Raw genomic sequence first — 18,657 nt, 5'->3', positions numbered from 1 at the left:
TTAGTTTGCATGTCTTTCAAGTGTATATATACAGTTCTGTTTTTAAAATCTCCTTTCACCATGTCAATTCTGGTTTAAGAAACCTTTAGTATTAGATAGTGGTGCACTTAAAAATAAATGGAGTACTTTGTTTTGCATTTCAAGGCCGGATTCAGAAGCCAGCCAGAGCCCACAATACAGCTTCGAGTCATTACCTCAGAAGATTTGTTTAATCTGTGGGGATGAAGCATCAGGCTGTCATTATGGTGTCCTTACCTGTGGGAGCTGTAAGGTCTTCTTTAAAAGGGCAATGGAAGGTAGGCTCCTTTCCCCTGATCCTTTATTATTGCTTTAATTGTAAATGGAGATCATCTGTTATTGTATAGATTTCAATTATTCCTTGTTTCTTCTAAGAAATGGTGATATTTCCATATAATTTAAAATATATGATGACATTTAAACAATATGTTTTTATTTATGATACTCAAGATTGAATGTGGTTGGGTATTATAATAGCATACTCTTTGACTACACTTTCAGTATTAGACATAAGTCTTAAAAATCTTGAGGAAAGTGCTTCTATTGTTCCTTAACTGCTTAGCTTTCAGGAAACAGCTTCGTTCTAATAGTACTTTTATATATCTATTACGTAGCTATATATGTACGCAGTACTTTAAAATTTTGATTAAAAGAAAAATGGTAGTTGACACATATGTACCTGTATGCGTATACATATTTGCCTATACATACACGAACATATATCACAACATATATATGATGCAGTTAGTTTTCTACATGATACTGTCTTTTGACTACATGAATATTTATGTAATATTTACAAAATACTAATGCTAAACAAATTTTTAAATTCTCTTTTTGTTCAGTATGTTTTTGTAAGTGTATAAGGACAGCATTAAACAGTTTAAAACAAAAAATCTGGCCATCACAGTAACACAATCTCTAAAGAAGTATTTTGCTTTAAGTAAAACTTTCATGTTTTTAAACTCATTGAACTTACATGCTTAATGATTTCAGCTTTACTTGCATAGTGTGTTTCAGACTTTTTCAAAGTAAATATTTTTTAATTTATTTCTACCTGAACTCTAAGCAGCCAAACATCTTTACAGTTGAAGATAAAAATACATTGAAAGAGTTCACATTTTAATACTAGCAATAAATGTGTTGTATAAGTATGTAAAATGGAGCTTAGGGTTCCCTCTGGAGTGCTGAGATCACACCTAGACAAGGAACCAAAGATCTGAATGTTGGCTTTTTGTCTCCTGTTCTGAGGTTGTTTATTTGTTTGTTTGTTTGAAAATCGCTCTGCTTACAAGCAGAAAAGCAGGGAATGGGAAATTTCACTTTAAGGGAGCTTTCAAAGGAGTTCTTCATAACAAATGTTTGTTTTGTATATTTTTAGAACATGATTTTTGTTTGTTTACAAAAGATGAATGTATTTTACTGATGTTGAACATATTCAGCTTCAGGGGGTTTGATTGCCTTTTAAACTAATTGAGGCAGTGTTAAAAGTGGTACTTGAGAAAATAGGGCAACTGAGAGTGGCTCTTACCCATTGACATAATTTATTTACAGTTACAGATGGAAGTTCTTTGTGTGAAAAAGTCAATTTTCCAATGGGTAATTGGAGTTACCATTTTTATCTGACTTCGATTCTGGTTTCTTAAGCATTCCCTTCTACATTAATGTGATTTCCTCTAAAGTCTCCTAAGAATAGTATAATTTTATAAGTGAATGACTCCCTTAGAATCCCCTGAAGACCAATTTTTCCTACCCCAGCTCCTTCTTTTTAAAGATAAGCAAATCTCAAAGACATAAATATGAGTTTCCGAAGGTCACAAAACTAGTTAGTAGCTGATTGTTAGTAAACATAGGTTAAATATTTTTAAATTGCAGTTCTTGTAAATCAGAGACGATATGCAAAAGTAGATATATAAACTCTGTTTGATTCACAGAAGTTATTTCATAAAGTGCATATGTAGAGCAAAGAGCACCCTAACTCAAATACGAATGCTTTCTCATCATTTTGTTAGAATAGCATCCAAAACTGTGAGGAAGTCTTTCCAAATGTAATCTTAGAAAGCATTTGTTGGACTCTGGCTGTTGGCGTGGTCCTATAGTCTTGAGTAGTAGAAGTGAAGCACCTTTATTTAGCAATAATTACAAAGAATTACTTAAGATTTGATGCAGATAAATCATTCATGAAACTAGAACAAGATTGTGAACTATATTAGTAAATTCCTTCATTCAGCAATTTATGCTAGAGATATCCTTTGTCCCTGACTTCACTTTTCTCTGCCTTGAGATAAAATGAGGATAACAGTGGCTATTTCTTAGGGTTGCTATAAAGATTAAATGAACTGATGCTTGTAAAGTATGTAAAAGGCCTGACATATTATTAGTTTCCATTGGCATTTCTACTTTCAAGGAGCTTGTAATACAGTTAGGGAAATAACATATGCACATAAAACATCTAAATAAAGATTCTCAGTAAATGCCCAAGTAAGCAATTGTGTAATGTATATGAGATCTTTGTGGTTTGTGAGTTTTTGTATTTGGACAGAGCGAGGTGGTCATGGGCTGGAATATGTATATTCTTGAATGATGAAGAAGGCTTCATGGAAGATATGAACATTTGATTAGTAAAGGACAGATAAGATCTCTAGGCATCGAGGAGAACTTTAAGTGTATATAGTCAAAGAAGAGTGAAGAAATTAAGATTACGCTGACTAAGCGTTGAATGTTCACATTAGGAAATTGAGAGAGTTAAAGGTTGGGAAACTAGGTTGCTAGTGTTTGGGTGAATTTGGAGAATTGGAAATTTAAGGCAAGAGAATAAAGAGAAGGTTCCAGGAGTTTTCAGGAATGAGAAAGATAAGTAGAAGGACTTATACCAGGTTCAAAATCTTCAACAAAGCAATGCTGCGTGATGAGCTGGTTCACGGTGATGCTATGTGTGGTTGCCAATATGGCCAGAAGTTTCAAGTCAACAGGCAACAATATGGATACTAATGTTGCCAAGATGATAATGAAAATGATGGCATTATAAAGTGCTTTCTCTGTGCCAGTGACTATTTCAGTGCTTTGCAGGTCTTAACTTATCTAAATGTTATAATGTTGATATTATTATTATTACTGCCACTTTACAAATGAAGAAACTAAGGTCTGTAGATGTTAAGCTGTCTTAATACACTTAGGAAATGGTAAAGTCAGGATTCAAATCCAGGTGTTATGAATCCAGAATCCCTGCCCTCCACCACTATGCTTCCTTTCTCATAATAGGAAATGCAGTCAAACAAAAAACAATAGAGGGTTCGAAGAAAAGATGTGAGCCAAGTGATGAAACATCTAGGAAGGTAAAAGTGAATCCTAAAGGAGAATGCAAGAGCAGGGGTAATGAGAAGTGTGTGGTATAAAACGATGGATCATATTAACTTCACATTTAAGGCAGCAATAAGAAGACATAAGCAAGAGCCAACAGTTTCTTCACCTCCTTCCCATGTTAGGGGTGGGAGGTGATAGAGCCTATAAAGTCATTCTGGATGACTGGGTTTCCCTTGATATGAGACAGAAGAGAGAAGAGATAAAGAAATAAGATACCACTCAGGAAATGGGAGAAAGGAGTTGGGAAAGATGATTTCTTTTAAGCTAACTGAACTGTTTAAAATATAGTATTGGTCAAAAACCAGTTGGTTGGATAGACCATTGCATTCCTTTACCAAGACTTATAGGTTTGGAGTGAACCAGGAAATGGTCAGGAATTGACTTAATGCCTTCTAAGGAGAGGAAGTAATAATGACCTGCCAGTCCTGCAAATGCAGACTACTAACCTGGTGTGATGAAGGAAAGGACAGTTTCTCAATGGCTTATCTTTGCCAGTACACAGTAACCAGCCCAGTGCTAGGAATATACTAGGCATCCAGTAAATAACAGCTACATGATCCAGTCATCATAACTGATAATGCCACACTTTTATTCTTTGGATGCTTTACTCAGTGACTGCATTTGTTGTGAATACGTTTGATGTGATATGATAAAACACATGTTATAATACAGTTGAAATGTATTACATAGAAGACACTAAGCTAAGTAGGTATTGATGGATTTTCAATTGTATTGCAATATTATCCTTATTCTTTTATTCATATATTAATTGTTCATGAAGTAATTACCTTAATTACATTAGTTCATGTATGTATTGAGTACCTGCCATGCGCCAGGTACTATGGTAGGTGCTGGTGAAACCGCAGTAAAACAAGAGAGACCTTGCTGGCTATTGACTAAAGTTTATAGTGTAGTGGTGGAGAGAGAAATCTTACGGATTTGTGTACACATGACTAATTGCACGTGTGGTAAGTGATTTGTTTATGCAATGTTTGGACAACTAGAGAATTGACCCCTCTGTCAGATAATGGGGAAAGTTTTTCAGACCTAGACATCACAATAAATAGACTACAGAGGAAACTAGACAGAAATGAAATATTTTTTTTTTTTTTTTTTTTTTTTTTTTTTTTTTTTTTTTGAGACGGAGTCTCGCTGTGTCGCCCAGGCTGGAGTGCAGTGGCGCGATCTCGGCTCACTGCAAGCTCCGCCTCCCGGGTTCACACCATTCTCCTGCCTCAGCCTCCTGAGTAGCTGGGACTACAGGCGCCCACCACCGCGCCCGGCTAATTTTTTGTATTTTTTTTTTAGTAGAGACGGGGTTTCACCGTGGTCTCGATCTCCTGACCTTGTGATCCGCCCGCCTCGGCCTCCCAAAGTGCTGGGATTACAGGCGTGAGCCACCGCGCCCGGCCAGAAATGAAATATTTTTATGAATAAAGTGTTTCTTTCAAAAGTTGAGTATACTTGGTGTCATAGGATAGTAATGAAAACTGGTTTGGTAGCATAGTTCTCCTTGATACAGCATCAGAAAGAGAAATATTGAACATCCAATTTTTCATTAGCAACTTCTGTGATTTATTTGTTCTATATTTAGAGATCTGTAATGCTTTCTCCATCTTTTGTAGTGCACAGATTATCCAGCAATCTCTTCCACTGTAATCTATTTGAATAATATTTGGACTCTGAGAAGGTATTTTGCCAATAATCTTACTTAAATTCAATTACTCTCCAATAGAGTTTACTCTATAATAGCTTTCACATTACCCTAAAAATAAATATGTAGTAATTCACTAGACTTTATTTCAAAACTCTATATCCAATTTCTTTTCAAGCTGAGGTCTCTCAGTTTAATATTTAGCATGGATAATGATAGACTGGTTTTACACACCATTTTACATTATGGTTCATTGAAATAAGCCTCTACTGTACTGAAAAAGAAATGGTCAGAAAGATAGCATTTGGTGTCATCTGTTCATATGTGGTTATTTAGATCTCCCAAATTATTAATACTCTTTTAACGTGTACCTTAATACCACTACTAGAGCCAGAGGAGAAGCAGTAGTATTAGCCATGCATGCTAGTGCTAATAACTGCTCCTGTTCTGGCCACTGAATCATTGTACTTTAATTACTCAAGTAACACAACAGTCCGTCTCCTTTAAACAATGAAAATGTTACCAATAAGGCTTAAGTCCTCTTTGATCAATACCTCTAATCTGTTCCCTTGCCTACCATCTACCTCAGTTTTTCACGTGTGTGTGTGTGTGTGTGTGTGTGGAATATGTTCTCTGGGGTGTGTTAATATATAAATGTTATATATCATAATTTATGCATCATTCATGTTATTTTGATACAAAAATGACTTGAAGCTCTATTGTTCATATATGTAGTTCTAACCTGTGTTTTTTAACCACTACTTAATACTTCATAATATGAAAATCGTTATATTTAGGAATTACTACACTATTACTTGAGTAAACCCTTTTTGTACTTTTCTCCTTTGGTACATGTCTTCTCTTTCCAGAATATATTGAAGTATTTTGATACAGTTCTGGATGAACTAGATGACAGCTTTCTACCTGCTGCTAAGATGATTTGATTCACTATTCACACTTCAGATACATGTATCGATACATTTAAAAGTTGCTTGTGCTGGGACTGAAGATGAAAATGTATACAGACCCTGTCTTTGACATGCACAAAACCAAGAAGAAGAAAACAATACAAACCCGTGGTACAACTAGTGAACATGAGAATACCTTGATATAAGTTATGCCAGAGCCGTGGCTGACACACCGTAGTATTCAGTTAGACACATGGAGAAGGATGGCAGTTTAGTCTACTATCATATCTTGATGTTGTGCAAGAGGCTTATTCATTTAATAGTCACTTAACTAGCCTTGACTATAACCCAGGCACTGTTTTAACTGCTTCACTGGATTAGCTCAATTAATCTTTGTAAGAGTCCTGTGAGATGGAGGTTCTGTTGGTATCTATATTTTACAGATGGGTATAAAGAGAGGTTTCTACTATTCAGGAGGCCTGACTCTAACTTCTGTGCTGTTTCCCTGGACTATTCTGTATTTGAGCAAATATTAATTATTTTATGCTTTTTCAGATAAATACATGGTCTCTTATAGGAGACTGGTTTTCAAATTGTGCTCCTTAACTCAGTCAAGTTCCTTCTTCTGCTTAGAACAGCTCTGTACTTCTTTATTTGGTTTATATTTCCACTTGAGATTTTTATTGGGACAAAGGATTCTCAGCCAACCTTTTTTTTTTAAAAAAAAAAAAAAAAAAAAAAAACACTCCTTTATAACAGGAAACCCTTAGATCTCAGTCAAGTGTTGCATTATTCGAGTGACTCCTAAGACTTTTTTGGCTCTATTTGCTGGTATCTTTTTGGCATTTGTGCAAAGATAGGATGACCATTTGTGATCAAGATTTAAAGTCCAACTATTCACTATTCTAACAGAATATCCACATTACCAGCTGAAGATCACATCTGAGTTATAGAGCTTTTGCTTTTGTCAGCAAAAAAACAAAGTAACTCCAGGGAATCTTTTATCAGTCACTTCTTTAAAGGATTGATTGAAATAACTGATACTTAAGACAGACACTCAAAAATAGGCACACTAATCATTTACACAAGTGATTTCCAACCACTAGGATGTGAACTGATAGCACAGCCAGTCCATGATCCAATACGGGTCCATGGCCAGTTAGGGAGTGGGCCACACAGGAGGTGAGCAGTGGGCAAGTGAGAATTACAGACTGAGCTCCACCACCTGTCACATCAGCAGCAGCCTTAGATTCTCGTAAGAGTGAGAACCCTATTGTGAATTGTGCATGCCGGGGATCTAGGTTGCACACTTCTTATGAGAATCTAATACCTGATGATCTGTGGTAGAACAGTTTCATCGAGAAACCATCCCACACCATCCATGAAAAAATTGTCTTCCACAAAACTGGTCCCTGGTACCAAAAAGGTTGAGGACTGCTGGTTTACACCTTGGCTTTTAAACTTCATTGTCATTTAAGAACATCAGAAAGTCACATACTCTATATATCTTCCCTATCTACCTAATTTGAGGATGGGCTGATGAACACAATATCCTTCCTGTGGCTAGACAGCCCTCATATAATTAACTATATAATGCATACTTCGTATAGCTTATCATCAAGACATTTTTTTCTCCTCTGATGAGATGTTATGCTTTCTAATAAGTGATATGTAAATAGCCTATTGTGTTTTCCTTTTAATTTTAACTCCTACAAAACAAGTAAATTTTAATGCTCAATTTTTAAAAACTAACAAGTTTTGGGCTTTGTTTTTAACTGCTACTACAGCATTTTGTGTTATGTACTTTAGATGACATTTTAAGGAATCATAACTTTTTTCTTAAAGCATAGTATTTACTAGTAATCATTATTTCTTTAGAAAAAAATGCAAATACTTTTCATGCTATTTACTCTCCTATGACCAAGTGATTTATTTATGAGATTCAATACACATGTCGTGAGTATGAACTGTGAGCTCAAAACAATGCTGTAGCATTTGTAGGAAATATAAAAATTAAAGGGTAAAAGCAATGGTTATTTATTGAGTGTTTACTAAACTCAGGTACTCTTCTAATGTCTTTTTGTGTACTAACTCATTTAACCCTTGCAACATTCCTATGAGACAGGTTCTATTTTCCTATGAGACAGGTTCTATTTTCCTCATTTTACAGATGAGGTTCGTTCAGTTCGTCAACAGTAGAGCAGAACTCCCCTCCTGGAGCCAATGTTCTTAACTTTCACTGGATATTCCTTTGCAGCAAAAGATACAGTCTTTGATTTCTAGGAGCCTGCAATGTGTGTGTGGAAGTGAGTGATTAACAGACAACACTGCAATTTAGTGTTTGATTAAATTGTGTGTTGCAGACTTAGGGTGCTTTAAGTGAACTAGAGAGGAAGGTACCAAAAGTTGTCATTACTGATTGCCTATATGTAATAGAAACCATGCTAAATGCTTTATATTTAATATTTCTATTCTTCACAACAATCCTAAAAAGTAGAATTTACCATTTCCACTTCATATGTAAGCAAAGACTCGGAAGTTAATTAACTTACCCCAAATAATAGTAGTACCGGCAGAGATTTGTCTTCAGTAGTTAGAAAAGGTAGTTTGTTGAGCTAGAAAGATTTATTCAAAGCCTTTAAAAATAGAGACGGTAATTAAGAAACATTTATTTTTTGATAGTTTTTTTAATATAATAATATTGTGACTCCTGGCTTATTATACACAAGAAAAATTTCATGTGGGTCAACAACTTAATTGTTTTAATTTAAAGAAAGGAAACCTGAAAGTATGGAAAGATGATGGAGGTATGTATTTATAATCTTGGGATGGAAAAACTTTCTAAATTTGATATAAAATCCAGAATTCAAAAACAAATTTGCTCAATTTGCTATATAATCTCAAAAATTCATGAAGTCAAAAGACAACAACAAATTAGGAAACTAACGTGTATGTAAGTCAAAAGGAAATTATTACCTATATACAAAATATTTTTCCAAATCAAGAAAAAGACAACAGGAAGAAAAATGAACAAAAAATATGGAGACAGTTCACAAAATACAGCCCATAGTAGTATGAAAAAGGCTCAACTCACTAATAAGCACTACTGATTAAAATAATAATGGGAATTTCAGCAATTCAATTACTGGAATAATAATGAATAACAATGACCATTGGAGAATCTGAAGATAGTTTGGTATTGTCAATTAAAATACACATTACTTTGGCCCAGCAATTCTACTTCTAGAACCTCACCCTTACAGAACTCTAGAATACCTTTAGGTGGATGTTTATTGCAATATTACATTATTTGTAATACTGAGAAACTGAACACAGTCCAAATGTCTGTTAAAAAGAGATTAGCAAATTGTAGTATACCCTTGCAATGAAGAGTGAATTAGCTGTCTAAATATTCACATTTAATGTTTCACATCTATATCACAGATGTGAAAAAGCTCTAAAATATTTGATTTTATGAAAAAGCAAGGAACAATATCATTCTGGGTAAAAATTGTACCCATTTGATCTTACTAGCCATAGAGAGCTATCTAAAGAAAATAACTGCTTACTGTCAGGACAATGAGAGACTTCCAATTTCTGAGACATTGTTTTGTTTTATTTTATTTTTGTTGTTATATTTTGTTTTTTGAGATGGAATCTAGCTCTGTTGCCCAGACTGGAGTGCAGTGGTTTGATCTCAGCTCACTGCAACCTGTGCCTCCCTGGTTCAAGTGATTCTTCTGCCTCAGCCTCCCGAGTAGCTGGGATTACAGGCGCCCACCACCACACCCAGCTAATTTTTTTTTTATTTTAGTAGAGATGGGGTTTCACCATGTTGGCCAGGCTGGTCTCCAACTCCTGACCTCAGGTGATCCGCCCACCTCGGCCTCCCAAAGTGTTGGGATTACAGGCATGAGCCACCGCACCCAGCTTCATTCTTTAAGCAAGTATTTACTGAAGGGGCTGCGATTACAGATTAACTTGGTGCCTGACTTTCCTCCACACTGGCCCCACCTAGTCTCAGCTAGCCTCTCCTGCCCTAATGCTGTCTAGTGACCGTATGCACCACTTTTCACTTTCAGGTACCCTAGAATGTTGAAAGAGACTAACAAAGAATGAAACTTGAAGAATGTTGAAGCAAAAGCTTGAGGTTACTTTATGTCATGAATTAAGGAATCCTTCCTGACTAGATGGAGCCAAGAATGGACACAGGCCCACAATTCCTCACACACAATCTCAATATTCAAAAAGCACTGCAAACAAAAATTTTGTTGTAGTCACTTGTCAACAGTACCTAACCTGACGTGAATTTGTTTGGCTGCAAAATCTGATCTGAAATCACATGAGGATATCTTGTAGTCTCTGTAAATATTCATACATTTTGGTGCATAAATATAATGTTTTAATAAGTGTTGCTCTATTTCATCTTTCTAAAATACAAACAGTTGTGAATTTTGAAACACATCTGGCCCAATACATTTCAGCTAAGAGATTTTGGACATGTATTCAGAAATGATTTCTAGACTAGATTGCTAGTGGTGCCTGCTGGCTTTTTACTGTGTACCAGCCCTGAACATTTTTATAGACAATTCTTATCATTTATTATCTTTTTTTTTTTTTTTTGAGACAGATTCCCACTCTGTTGCCCAGGCTGAAGTGCAGTGGCACAATCTCAGCTCACTGCACTGCCTCCTGGATTCAAATGATTCTCCTGCCTCAGCCTCCCAAGTAGCTGAGATTACAGGCATATACCACCATGCACACTAATTTTTGTATTTTTAGTAGAGACGGGGTTTCACCATGTTGGCCAGGTTGCTCTTGAACTCCTGACCTGAAGCGATCCTCCCACCTCAGCGTTCCAAAGTGCTGGGATTACAGGCGTGAGCAACGGCGTCCAGACTATTCTTATCATTTTTAATAAATTCTTACTACCATGCTGGGTTCTGCAGGAAGCTATAAAAGATAAATAAGCCATATTACCTAACTTCATATAGTTTTCATTCAATTATGGAGTTTATCCCATATGCAAGTATAATATAGGTAATATATAAACCAAATGTGTTTTTGATTTCAAGGGGAAAAAGATCATATTTAACTAGAGAGACCAAAATATGTTTTTATGGAAAGGGGAGCATGCTAGATGGGCTGCTGAGAATGCATGAAATTTTTGATAGCGATAATTATAATGGCTTTTATAAACAAAAACTACAGACTGAGCAGAAGGACAATTTGGCTAAAGCAGAGAACATGATCAGAATCCCTTATGATAATATATAATATATTTGTGTTTTTTTCTAGATAATCCATTTCATGAGCTTTTGAAACAGATCAGTGACCCCTTTCCCCTACCCCCAAAAAAGTTAGCTTACCACTGCTTTAAAGGAATGGTGAAGATTATTATAAAATAGAAGGTCAAAAAAAATGTGGAATGACACAATGGAGTGTTTACAGTTAATTGAGTAAATAGTGAGAAGCCCCTAAATATTTTTGGGCAGTGTAGTGGCCTATTTTAATATTTAGGAAAATTAGTATGTCAGCAGTATGTTGGAAAGATTAACGTAAGGGACAAGGAAAACTGTCTGGGGATGGTGCGCTAAGGACCTGAGCCAGGGTTGTAGAGAGAGGAATGGGTTCAATGGGTAGACCAGAACCAATTGAGAACGGTAATGAAAGCGACACAAGAGAATTGTGGGGATGGGGGAAGTCACCTTCAGAAATAGGAAGTACATGATCATTTTACTCAGTAAAAGAGTGATGTTGAAAGTAGTATTTAGGGAGGATTATCCTCAAAGCACCCTGCAGAATGTATTTGAACAGAGATTAGAGAGCTTGAAGTCAGAGAGAACAGCTAGGGAACTGATAATACGGATTCTGAGAAGTAGTTTAATTTCAAATTGTTTGTATTATATTCTACATAATATCCTCAGCAGGATATTGAAATAATATAATTTTTTGTGCGCAAAATAACTTCTGAGAATTGAGATGTTCTGGTTTGTCACTTCATTTAGCCATCTGCTTATTTATTAACTCATACCAAAAATAATGCCTTTTTGTGCCTGGATTTCTGTTAAATATTGAGACTCAAAAATGGATAAGCCAAATTCATAACTTAGGAGAAAGGCATGAAAACACATTATTGAAATGCAGTCTGGTAATATCATTGAGAGGTGTGAGCTGATAATTGTGGAAGAATAGGACAGGGAGAGCTAACCCTGGTGTTTAAATGCTGGTGTATGGAAGGGGAAAGTCTGAATCCTGACTAAGCGTTAGATGAAAAATACTAAATTTTAAAAATTATTGTAATTTCAAAGTTCGTGACAGCTTTTTTGTAATTAACAGTGGAGACCACAATGATTTATCTTTTGTGAAACAGAGCACTTCAATGAGTGTTTCTTTGTGCAAAGGCCCATCCAGAGGCCACTTTGGATTGGGGGGAGGGGGATGAAAGTATGAAGAACCGAACCTCTCTATGTACTATTTTAATAGAAATTAGGGAATTGTAGGCTAGCAGCTGGGGCAAGGAGTAGGAAATAGAAAGGGCCTAGCAACTGAGTAGGAAGCAAGGGCTCAAGGAGAGTGGATGCCTGTGAGAATTTCCCTATTGCAGGTAACAATCCATAAATTCCTAGGCTGGTAGTGCCTGATAGCAAACTTGGAATTGTTTACTATCTCATGTTTTAATTACCTCCAGCTACCTCCCAAACCTTAAGTAAATTTTTGCTGTTTACATTTTCCTTTATAAAAGGATATGTATTTCAGATTGCAGACCTTTCCTATGATGACAAGTGTCTCAGTAGTATGATACTTAGAATATATATAGGCCGGGCGTAGTGGCTCACTCCTGTAATCCCAGCACTCTGGAAGGCCGAGGTGGGCAGATCATGAGGTCAGTAGATCAAGACCATCCTGGCTAACATGGTGAAACCCCGTCTCTACTAAAAATACAAAAAAAAAAAAAAAAAATAGCTGGGTATGGTGGCGGGTGCCTGTAGTCCCAGCTACTCAGGAGGCTGAGGCAAGAGAATGGCGTGAACCCAGGAGATGGAGCTTGCAGTGAGCAGAGATCACGCCACTGCACTCCAGCCTGGGAGACAGAGCGAGACTCTGTCTTTAAAAAAAAAAAAAAAAAAGGTATTTAGCAGAAGGTACAGATAATCTGCCCCCTTCAAGTTAAAGATAATATTCATGATAGAAAAAAGGAGTTCTGCCCACCTCAGCCTTCCAGAGTGCTGGGATTACAGGAGTGAGCCACCACACCCGGCCTGTATATCTTCTAAGTATCATACTACTGAGACACTTGTCATCATAGGAAAGGTCTGCAATCTGAAATACATATCCTTTTATAAAGGAAAATGTAAACAGCAAAAATTTACTTAAGGTTTGGGAGGTAGCTGGAGGTAATTAAAACATGAGATAGTAAACAATTCCAAGTTTGCTATCAGGCACTACCAGCCTAGGGATTTATGGATTGTTACCTGCAATAGGGAGATTTTCACAGGCATCCACTCTTTTGAAAGACACCTGTGGTTTGTAGATAGCATTTTGAAAACAAGTCTTTGGGGATGATTCCACTGTTATTTGATTGTATTGTGAAGATATTATAAGAGATCAAAATTTTATAGTTACATGCATAAACACTTTGAAACAAGATTTTCTAACTTGTTAAAAAATCTTCCACAGAATTTCAGTGGTTAGGTTCTGAACACATTTCATAATAATAGTGACATTATTGAACACATATGTCAGGAACTTGGCTAAATGTGTTATATTAAACACAAAGATTTTAAATCACTTTCACAGATAAATAGTAAATAAAATGGTAGAGCTGAGATTGGAACCCACAGAACCTTCTCTCCTATTTGTTACATTATCTCTTATTCATTATCTAGTGTCTCTTTGTCCTAAGTATTTGTAATGAAACTTGATTGACATAAGGAAGAGTAGATACTTGCTAGCTGAATTTCGGGGGTAAAAGAAACTTTTCATAACTGGTATGTGGAATTGAAAATGAATATTATGATTACATAATCTGCCCTGCCGACAGTCCCCTCATTCTCTGTGGTTTCTGGATGGCTCTCTTCCACCTTCTCTTCTCAGCTTGCCAGCACTCCCCTGTCCTCACTTTCAGCTAACAACTTTGCTTCCTAATTATCGGAAAAAAAACTTCATGAAATTACTACCACCATCTGTATGGACAGAAGTGGCATCTGAACTATAATACCATTTTTCTTCTGTTACCAGAGATCTGCAGTTCTCAAGTCCAGCCCTCTCTCCTTGACCACTAGATCCAAATTACTCCTGCTGACTCAAGGACAGGCTCTACCAATTCTCCCCCAACCCTTAAATCATTTTCCCCCTTCTCTACTGGATCATTCCTGTCAGCCTACAAATATGCTCTTTCTTTTCCCATCTTAAAATACAAACAAAATACTTTTGTTGATTTCACTTACTCTTCAGCCACCAATCATTTTTCTTCTTCTTTTATAGCAAAACTCTTCTAACACATTTTCTTCCCCCATTCACTCTTAAACCTAACCCAGTTACTTACCTCTGTCACTTTACCAAAACTTATCTTGTCAAGGTTACCATGTTGTTAAGTCTTATGGGCAATTTTCAGTCCCATGTTACTTGACTTACTGGTAGCATTTGACAAATGATCATTCCACCTTCCTGGAAATACTTTATTCGCTTGGTTTTCAGGACACGACACGACCCTCTCTTGATTTTCCTCACTGGCTCCCATTCAAACTGTTCTTCTCCTTTAGCTTTTAATATGAGAGGGTCCAGTGCTCAGTATTTGCTCCTCCTTCCTTCTGTTTATATACTTACTTCCTTGGTTATCTAATCCAGTCTCAAAACTGTGGATAAATCACCCATAATCCAATCACTCCCAAATTTCTATCTCCAGCCCAGACCTTTCCCCTGAACTCCAGACTTGCGTGTCTAATTGCCTACCTAATATCTTCATAGTATGAGTACTGAATTCTCAAACCAACACATCCCAGAATTGGCTCCTGATGTACTTTGGATTTTGTCTGGTAAGCCAGTGTTCTTTCGGTCTTCAAGCTGTCTGCCTCAGAATCAGGTGGGTACTGGTTTGAGATGATTTCTGCGCCTCGCCCCAGGTAAGCCAAATCAAAATATCTAAGAAAGGGACCCAGAAATGGCATTTCAGATAGCTGTTTGGCTGTTTCTTAAAGTTCTACTTGGCTCAGAGGGGAGCCAGATACAAAGCTGAGAGGTGACATGGTTGGCTTTTTTTTTTTTTTTTTTTTTTGAGAAAGTTAACCCTAGAAGCAATGGGGAATAGAGGCAGAAGGTCATGCCAGGGAGATCAGACCTAAGATTATTTAAAATACTCTTTGATCGAGATCTGGTGACTGTCAGTCTTTTGCTGAGAAAACACTACTTTTTAATTCCCTAAAGCAGTGAAGCTGAAATATAGAAGGCAGGTAGGCTGTGGCCCCTACCAAGAATGCTCCCTTCTCTAGGAAGAATTCTAAAAACTGTGAGAGGCTAGGGAGGGAGGTTGGAGACTTCCACCTTTTGTGTCCTTACTATGTACCAGGCACTATAGTAGACACATTGTATGTATTTGTTATAGGCATACCTTGGAGATATCGCAGGTTCTTTCCAGACAACTACAATAAAGCAAATATGACAATAAGGCAAGTCACACAAATTTTTTGCTTTCCCAGTATCTAAAAGTTGTGTTTGCACTATACTGTAGTCTGTTAAGTGTGCAATATCATTATGTCTAAATAAACAATGTACATACCCTGATTGAAAATGCTTTATTGCTAAAATTGCTAATGATTATGTGAGCCTTAAGCAGGTTGTAATCTTTTTGCTGGTAGAGGGTCTTGCCTTGATGTGAATGGTCATTGACTTATCAAGGTAGCGATTGCTGGAGGTTGGGGTGACTGTGGCAATTTCTAAATGAGACAACAGTGAAGTTTACCATATCCATAGACTGTTCCTTTCATAAAAGATCTCTCTGTCGTATGAAATGCTGTGTTTTACCCACAGTAGAACTTCTTTGAAAATTGGAGTCAGTTTTCTCAAAACCTGCTGCTGCATTATCAACTAAGTTTATATAATATCCTAAATCCTAAATCTTTTGTTGTCCTTTCAACAGTGTTCACAGCATCTTCACCAGGAGCAGACTGAATCTCAAGAAACCACTTTCTTTGCTCATCCATGAGACAAAACCCCTCATGCATTCAAATTTTTTGAGATTTTAGCAATTCAGTCACATCGTTGGGCTCCACTTCTAATTCCAGATCTTTTGCTATTCCTACCACATATGCAGTTACTTCCTCCCTGAAGCCTTGAATCCCTCAAAGTCATCTATAAGGGTTTGAATAAACTTCTTCCAAACTGCTGCTAATGCTGATGCTTTGACTTTCTCCCATGAACCACAAATGGTCTTAATGACATCTACAATGATGAACACTTTCTAAAAGGTTTTCAATGTACTTTGCCCAGATTCATCAGAGGAATCACAATCTATGGCAGCGATAGCCTAATAAAATGAGTTTCTTAAATCATAAGGCTTGCAAGTCAGAATTACTCAGTGATCCATGGGCTGCAGAATGGATATTGTGTTAGCAGGCTTGAATACATTAACTTTCTTACGCATTTCCATCAGCGCTCATGGGATTTTTTTTTTTTTTTTTTTTCCTAAGCAGTAGGTCTCAACAGTGGGCTTAAAGTAGTTAGTGGACCATGCTGTAAATAGATGTGCTGTCACTCAGGCTTTGCTGTTCCATTTCCAGAACACAGGCAGAGTAGATTTACCATAATTCTTAAGGGCCTTAGGAATTTCAGAATGATAAATGAGGACTGGCTTTACCTTCAAATGACCAGCTTCATTAGCCCCTAACAAGAGAGTCAGCCTTTCCTTTGAAGCTTTGAAGCCAGGCATTGACTTCTGCTATCTAGCTCTGAAAGCTCTAAATGGCATCTTTTTTTTCCAAGAGAAGGCTGTTTTATCTACATTGAATATCTGTTGTTTAGTGTAGCTACCTTCATCCGTGATCTTAGCTAGATCTTTTGGATAATTTGCTGCAGCTTCTACATCAGCACTTGCTGCTTCACCTTGCACTTTTATGTTATGGGAATAGCTTCTTTCCTTAAACCTCATAATCCAGCTTCTGCTACTTTCAAACTTTTCTTTTACAGCTTTCATCCCTCTCTCACCCTTCATAGAATTGAAGAGCATTATGGCCTTGCTCTGGATTAGGTTTGGCTTAAGGGAATGTTGTGGCTGGTGTGATCCTCTATCCAGACCACTAAGCATTTCTCCATATCAGCCATAAGGCTTTTTTTGTTTTGTTTTTTACTTTCTTATCATTCATATGTTCACTGGAGTAGCACTTTTTAACTTCCTTCAAGAACTTTTCCTTTGCATTTACAACTTGGTTAACTGGTGCAAGAGGCCTAGCTTTTGGCCTATCTTGGCTTTCAACATTCCTCCTTCATGAAGCTTAATCTTTCTAGCTTTTAATTTAAGGTGAGACATATGCAACCCTTCCTTTCACTTGAACATTTAGAGGCCATTGTAGGGTTGTTAACTGGCCTGATTTCAATATTGTGACACAGGGAATAGGAAATCATGAAGAAAGTGACAAGGACAGACTGGCCAATTGGTGGAGCAGTCCGAACACACACATTTATCAGTTAAGTTTATTGTCTTATATGGGCAAGGTTTGTGACACCCAAAAACAATTACAGTAATAACATCAAAGATCTCTGTTCATAGATCACCGTAACAGAGATGATAATGAAAAAGTTTGAAATATTTTGAGAATTACCAAAATGTATGGCCGGGCGCGGTGGCTCAAGCCTGTAATCCCAGCACTTTGGGAGGCCGAGACGGGTGGATCACGAGGTCAGGAGATCGAGACCATCCTGGTGAACACAGTGAAACCCCGTCTCTACTAAAACTACAAAAAAACTAGCCGGGCGAGGTGGCGGGCGCCTGTAGTCCCAGCTACTCGGGAGGCTGAGGCAGGAGAATGGCGTGAACCCGGGAGGCGGAGCTTGCAGTGAGCTGAGATCCGGCCACTGCACTCCAGCCTGGGCGACAGAGCCAGACTCCGTCTCAAAAAAAAAAAAAAAAAAAAAAAAAAAAAAAAGAGAATTACCAAAATGTGACAGAGACAGAAAGTGAACATGTGCTGTTGGAAAAATGATGCCCATAGTCTTGCTGGATGCAGGGCTGCCACAAACCCTGAATTTGTAAAACATACAATATTTGTGAAGTACAATTAAGCAAAGCACAATAAGATACTATATGCTTGTATCTCCCTTAATTTTCAGCTAAGAGCTGTTTGAGAAGTTACTACCATCTCCTTTTTTCAGATATAAGAATTAAAACAAGGAAGGAAGTTAACTTTCCTAAAGATACCCCGGCAGTTAGTAATGGAGCTGGTAACCAAACCCAGTTTTGGCAGACTCCAAAAATTAAACCGCTTTCACTAAAGCACACCACTGGGCACTGTGAAGTACGAGATGATACTAGCAATTGATTGAAAGATGTATTGAAAATACTTAAAAATCTTATTGTAGTCAAAACTTTTAAAAATATTTTTTACTTAAAAAATTTATTATTATTTAGAGACAGACTAGGGTGCAGTGGCATGATCATAGCTCACTGCAGCCTTGAACTCCTGGACTCAAGTGATACTCCCACCTCAACCTCCAGATATT

At 37.0% G+C, this 18,657-nt stretch overlaps 1 protein-coding gene across 1 annotated transcript in view; it reads left to right on the top strand.

Moving 5' to 3' along the window:
- The window catches only part of PGR (progesterone receptor), a 99,182-nt gene that overhangs the window by 2,862 nt on the left and 77,663 nt on the right, over positions 1-18,657 (top strand). Inside the window, 1 exon segment of the mRNA XM_050755519.1 lies at positions 145-296. Within this exon segment, the coding sequence (XP_050611476.1) occupies positions 145-296 (152 nt within the window).

Source organism: Macaca thibetana, chromosome 14 (assembly GCF_024542745.1).
Source record: "Macaca thibetana thibetana isolate TM-01 chromosome 14, ASM2454274v1, whole genome shotgun sequence".
Taxonomy (NCBI): domain Eukaryota; kingdom Metazoa; phylum Chordata; class Mammalia; order Primates; family Cercopithecidae; genus Macaca; species Macaca thibetana.
The sequence above is the reverse complement of the archived record's forward strand: the minus strand, read 5'-3'. Positions and strand labels throughout refer to the sequence as shown.